We start from the raw sequence: 6,000 nt of genomic DNA, 5'->3' as shown, positions 1-6,000 counted from the left end.
AGTTCATTTCGTCAGAAGCATCTTCGCAGTCAATCTTTTGGTTGCAGCGGCTGGAATTGCCAATACATGTCCCGTCCCGGCAGCGGAATTCAGCAGGAGCACAGCTCGTCTCTGGAAAGAATGGACCAGTCCAGTCATTATGGGTCATTCTGGCAACTGCCTTCATTTTCTCTTGCTGCCCTTCCTCCATGAGGAAGGTCAAAGCATTGGCAAATCCCTGGGGCTATTTCCCTCTCTTCCCTTTAAGCCACTTCCCAGTCTAGGGACTGTCTATAGAACAGCAGGGTTTTCTAACACTGGATGAGGGGGCTGTTGCAGGAGGAGGCTGTTTGAGCTTTAGCATTTGGAGGCAACCGGCACAGCAGACAGACAAGCTGGTCTGCTGCAGAATTTAGGAGGGAAAAGGAGCAAAACCTTACAAAGGCTCATGTCACTTTAGGAAAATGCTAGGTAACTTGGAAAAATGAAAAAGACTTTTCTGTGTCCAGTATTTATTAGGAGCTTCAATGACTTTAGGGTTAATTTGTCTGACAGAACAAAAAAAGACTCCCCCATGCTCCAAAATGCCCAGGTCATATACGTGTTTTTTCTACACCCAGCATCCCGATGCCACATCTTTTTATCCTTGCAATAGGTCCCAAAGATGATTAGGTTGAAGCAGATTGGAAAGAAAGAGGAGGGTAAATAAAAATTTAACACAGGAGGCGTTTTATTGGGCCTAGCTAGCAATTTTTTCCCCTACATGTTTAATGATTTAGTTTAAAGTAATTACTGAGCTGTTTCAGAAAAACAGTTGTTAAGTATTATTATAGTGCTTTAGAAAAAAAAAAGTGAAAGGGCATATACTTCCTGACTGGCTTCCCCTCCTAAAACTTACTGTTGCAAGGCACTTCATCTGAATTGTCCCTACAGTCATCCACACCGTTGCACCAGTCCTTGATGGGTATACACCGTTTGTTGGCACAGTGCAAGTAGCCCTTCTTACATTTGCGGCTGTCTGCAAGGCAAAATAAGCAACAGAGCGAACAGGGAGTGAGTAACTGAAAGACAATTGATTAGAAGGTAGCAATAGCACTTAGACTTATATACCGCTTCACAGTGCTTTACAGCCCTCTCTAAGCGGTTTACAGAGTCAGCATATTGTCCCCCAACAATATGGGTCCTCATTTTACCAACCATGGAAGGATGGAAGGCTGAGTCAACCTTGAGCCTGGTGAGATTCGATCTGCCAAACTGCAGGCAGCCGATGATCAGCAGAAGTAGCCTGCAGTACTGTACTCTAACCACTGCGCCACAGCAGCTCTTGTATTGTAATTTAATACAATAGTAATTTAAATGTAATTTAATTATTGTCTGAATGAAGTAAGTACTAGCAAGCCTGTGAATAAACAGGAGGTTCGTTACATCTACCTCCTCTCAGCTTGGATCTGGATGGGGAAAAAATGCAATAGGCATTCCTACTCTGGAATTCCAGGAGACCGAGCATTTTGCTGGAAAGGGGAGCTATAGTGTCCTGCCTATATTCACCAAGTGTTGCCTATAGAATAGCTGTGGTGCACAGAAACAAGCCCCTGACTCCTCTCTCTCAATTAGGAGCTTCAGATGTTTATGAAGTTTTCTACTCAAAGGCAAAAAGTCAAGCTAAATCCCAAGTTTCAGCAGAGCTTAGGGGTTGAAAAGGATTAGGGATCCATCTTTTTTTCCGTTCCAACTCTTGTAACCCTTGAGTGAGTTCATTCTGTCCACCAGTTTTGGCTTCCATGCAAAGATATGTGACAAATGTATCAAATCTTATTTCTATAAACACCCAAATTACAAATGTAAAAGTGAAACAGAAAAATACTCTTTTTACAGTGGTGGGATCCTACCGGTTTAACAATCAGTTCAGTGATCGCACGCTTTGAGAAAAAGTACCCTTCGCATTACTGCTGGGGGGGGGGAGACAGCTGAGGCTCAGCAATCTGTTCTGCCACGCAACTCAGCTGAGAAGATATAGGTGAGTTAAGCGCAGGGGTGGGCGGGAGGGCCCACTTCATCCTCCGAGCGAACCGATTCGCTCCCAGCTGATGGTTGGAGCTACCGGTTCACCCAAAAACCGGTCTGAACCTGTAGAATCCCACCCGTCTTTTTAAGCTTGAAGGGAAGAAATATTCCAACAATCTTCCTGATAACCTGTCAAGCAATGGATAAATTCTTCTCCAAGATATGCCCAGAAATACAGAATTAGTTTGTCAAGAGCAGAAAACCTGGTTGAGAGAATTCTCAGAGTTGACATTCGCAGGTCTTAAAGTTGCAATGGTTTTGAAACATTGGTCTAGAACAGGTGTCAAACTGGCAGCCAGCAGGCCGGATGCATCACGCACAGGCCACGCCCACCCCAGCTCCGTGAATGGGAAAAACATGGTGAAACATCAGGGGATGGCAAGGTGAGTTTGACACCTAGAGTGTTAAAGCTTTTCCACCAGCAGACTAGCTGAAGGAAGGAGAAAAGAAGAATGAGAGAGAGAGAGAGAGAAAATCTTACTGCAGTAGGATGGCTTTTCATCTGATCTGTCTTTACAGTGGGCCACACGATCGCAGGTTTCACTGAAGTCAATGCAGTCACCATTTCCACATTCAAACTCATTGTGTACATTACAGGTGGAGTTGGAAGCTAAGGAAGGGAGAACAACACACACTTGTGAAAACACACCCATCTCTCAACTCCCGTTTCACTGAAATGTGCCCCGAAATCCCATTCAGAAGATAGGTTTTAGGCTGAACATCTGGAAAGAGCACAGGTTAAGATGGCTGCATCAAAATGCCCTTGTAAGAAAGTGCAGTGAGATCAATGGCTAAACGTCTGGGCAATAAAAGAGTGGCAAAATATCAGTGCAGAAACCCTGGACACTTCGGCTAACTACATGCATCCCCTATTCCTCTATGCATGTCACACTCATTGTAAGAAATCAGCGATAACTTTCTTTCCAGAAATCTGATGGCTCTTTTCTCTATGCACTGTTTTTGTGCATGCCATGTTAAACGGCTTCCTGGAACCAGAATCTCTACTGAATTTAGTAAAATCACACACCCATCTCCTTGGCTCCCTAGAATACTCACAGCACTGCCCTCTACTCATTCTGGGATAATTGCTGCATGGTACATGTGCGTTAGGACAAAATGGGGTTTATGAAATTTCTCCCGTTGTCCCCAGACTCAAAGAGGCTTGGAAGTCCAAACCCTGGATGAGTAGATCTCTTCATTCTGTGCCTGCTCAGTATGAGTGTATTTCAGAGGAACTATCACCCAAATTCACATGCTTTTATTCCATTCATGTTTCATTACCCAGTGTGGATACTTACCTCTGCAGGTAAGGTCCTCCTGAAGAGTTCTGTCTCCCCGGCAAGAGCAGGCGATTTCTCCATTGGCTGAGAGGAGGCACAGATCCTGGCAACCACCATTGTTTATTCTGCACAGAGATAGCTCACCTAAGTAGAGGAAAACCAGAGTAAGGAGAACAAAGGCCATAAAAAAATGGGGTTGGAGATATAGATTGAAACTGTCTAAAAGTGATGATAAAAGGTTGGTTGACTGGGCATTTAATGGAGTTTTCAGGTATTATTGTTTGAGAACCACATCGACAAATACCTGAACCACACAATCCATTTTCAAAACTGAGTCAAACTTTTTTTTTTGTCTGGGAAAGACTGAAAGCTAATCATATTTCTTTCCCCTTGTCTCACTCTGGGTCTTCTGGAAATGAAAAGCCTACCAGGCTTTAGTGGGGTTTGTGATCAAGCTGAGCCTCAACTATCCACGATATGCACCACTGATGAATGATCTATCTAGGTCAGACTCTTACAGAGCCACAACCAGTGTCAGAAATGATGTAATTTACCAGATACTGCAGAATATGAAAAAGCAATAGAATAACAAGTTGTTTTGGGGATGTATTACCCTACACTGATCTTACCATCTAGGCACGGTAGTGGTTTTTTTTTTTTTTACACAACAAAAATCAACCTATTTTTTTTAATCTGCCTACAATGCAGCAAGTAGTATAGAAACATTTAACAATGTCTGCGATTTCTCAATGCTCAGATTGGAGTTTTCATGCTGAGAAACAATTACCAGCTATTGATAGAAAGGAGTAAGGGAGAAGGCTGAAAGGAAAATAGTAAGGGGAAAATGTGGTTTGCTTGTTTTATGAGGGCTGACGTTAGAGACAAAGTGTTGTGCAAGATAGACATTTGGGTAAAACAGTTCAAACCAGGTATCATCATGCTGTTTGAGGCCAAAGATAAGCAATGTTTGGGAAACACTCAAAAATTAAAAATAAGCCAAAATACCAAGTGAAGTATCCCCCCCAAAAAAGAGAGCAAGATTATCACTGCCAATATAGTGCGAATGGATAATAAAATATGCACAGGAACGTTCAGAAAGACCTAAGAGTTCTCCCCTCAGGGCCAGCAAAAAAAGGAGGAAGGGCTGCTTCTGAATCCATTGCTGCAGTACTGATTCAAACAACAGTAAGGACGTTGTGAGAAGTGTAGTATGAAACCTTATGAGGAATGCCCAGCCCTTCCACATGGCAGACTGTCACTCCCTCCCCCCCCCCAAAGGATAAGTGGTTCTTCTTACAGCTGTTGGTGTCATTGGCCACAGCAATGATGCCCATAGGTTGCTGGGGGATGTCAATGCGTAGGTGTTTCATGCCAGAGCCCACATATTTGTTGGCACGCTGCACAGCGCGACGCACCCAGTCTGTCCAGAAGATGTTGTCACCATAGACAGCCAAGCCGAAGGGGTGCACTGGCTCTGCCTTCAAGATCACCTGTTGGATATTATCACAGGGAAGAAGCATTAATGGGCAATGGTTTCTTGCCAAGCATTTTCTCTTAATCTTCCCCCTTCCTCGGTATTCCATAAATAATAAAGGAACCTGCTGCTTTCCAGAAGTAATTGCAATGAATTTAACTACAACTTCTTCTTGAGATGTTGTTATGGAGCATCCACCGGACAGATCTAAAAGGAAGATGCTTGTAATCTTCACATAATCAGCACGGTGCAGTAATTACAGCACTGGATAAGACTTAAGGCTCCACCTCCACTCAGCTCTGAGCTCTTGGCCCAGTGACTTCCCTCTCAGTCTTATATCCACCATGCTGTTGCTATGACAATAAATTTGAGCGAGAGATTAAATATCCAGGCTTTGGCTCTTTTTGAGAACCTGATCGAGAGATACCAAACATTAATTCAGCTACGGAAAAGGTTAAAAAAAGAGCAGCAAATAGCTTGTAGGAATGTGCTAGAGCTGACCACATAAGTTCTCTGTAAACCTATTCTTTATTCGTGAGGTTCCTAGGAGGAACTGTAGAAATATATAATGTTTTTAAAAACATAATCATGTTTTTCCCTGAACCCCATCACTCTGCTAAACAAATAATTCCCTCAACATTGTCAAACTATTTACTAAGTCTGCATTACTATTACTATTAATCTTCTCATAGTTCCTATCACCCATCTCCCACTTATGACTCTATGACTGCAACTTTGTTGCGTGTATCCTTACGATTTATATTGTTTCCTAGTACGATTTGATTGTACCCTATGACTATCATTAAGTGTTGTACCTTATGATTCTTGATGAATGTATCTTGCCTTTTTATGTACGCTGAGACAGGGGTGAAATTCAGCAGGTTCTGGAGAACTGGTAGCGGAAATTTTGAGTAGTTCGGAGAACCAGGAAATACCACCTCTGGATTGCCCCAGAATGGGGTGGGAATGGAGATTTTGCAATATCCTTCTCCTGCCACGCCCACCAAGTCCACAGAACCGATAGTAAAAAAAATTGAATTTCACCTCTGAACTGAGAGCATCTGCACCAAAGACAAATTCCTTGTGCGTCCAATTACACTTGGCCAATAAAGAATTCTATTCTATTCTATTCTGTTCTGTTCTATTCTATTCTATTCTATTCTATTCTATTCTATTCTATGCCTGACAAACCTATTAGCAGTG

General features: G+C 42.8%; 1 protein-coding gene across 3 annotated transcripts in view; it reads right to left on the bottom strand.

Moving 5' to 3' along the window:
- Positions 1-6,000, bottom strand: part of LRP1 (LDL receptor related protein 1) — a 382,005-nt gene that overhangs the window by 68,516 nt on the left and 307,489 nt on the right. For all 3 annotated transcript variants that reach the window (XM_081934411.1, XM_081934412.1, XM_081934413.1), the window contains 5 exons: positions 4,621-4,813; positions 3,342-3,467; positions 2,525-2,653; positions 878-997; positions 1-111 (listed from right to left, as the gene is read on the bottom strand). The exon at positions 1-111 is cut by the window's left edge and continues 3 nt beyond it. In XM_081934411.1, coding sequence (XP_081790537.1) covers positions 1-111; positions 878-997; positions 2,525-2,653; positions 3,342-3,467; positions 4,621-4,813 — 679 coding nt within the window. The remainder of the gene's footprint in view (positions 112-877; positions 998-2,524; positions 2,654-3,341; positions 3,468-4,620; positions 4,814-6,000) is intronic.

This window comes from Natrix helvetica (genome assembly GCF_964273705.1).
Source record: "Natrix helvetica genome assembly, chromosome: 1".
NCBI lineage: Eukaryota > Metazoa > Chordata > Lepidosauria > Squamata > Natricidae > Natrix > Natrix helvetica.
This window is presented reverse-complemented; position numbering and strand designations above follow the sequence as displayed.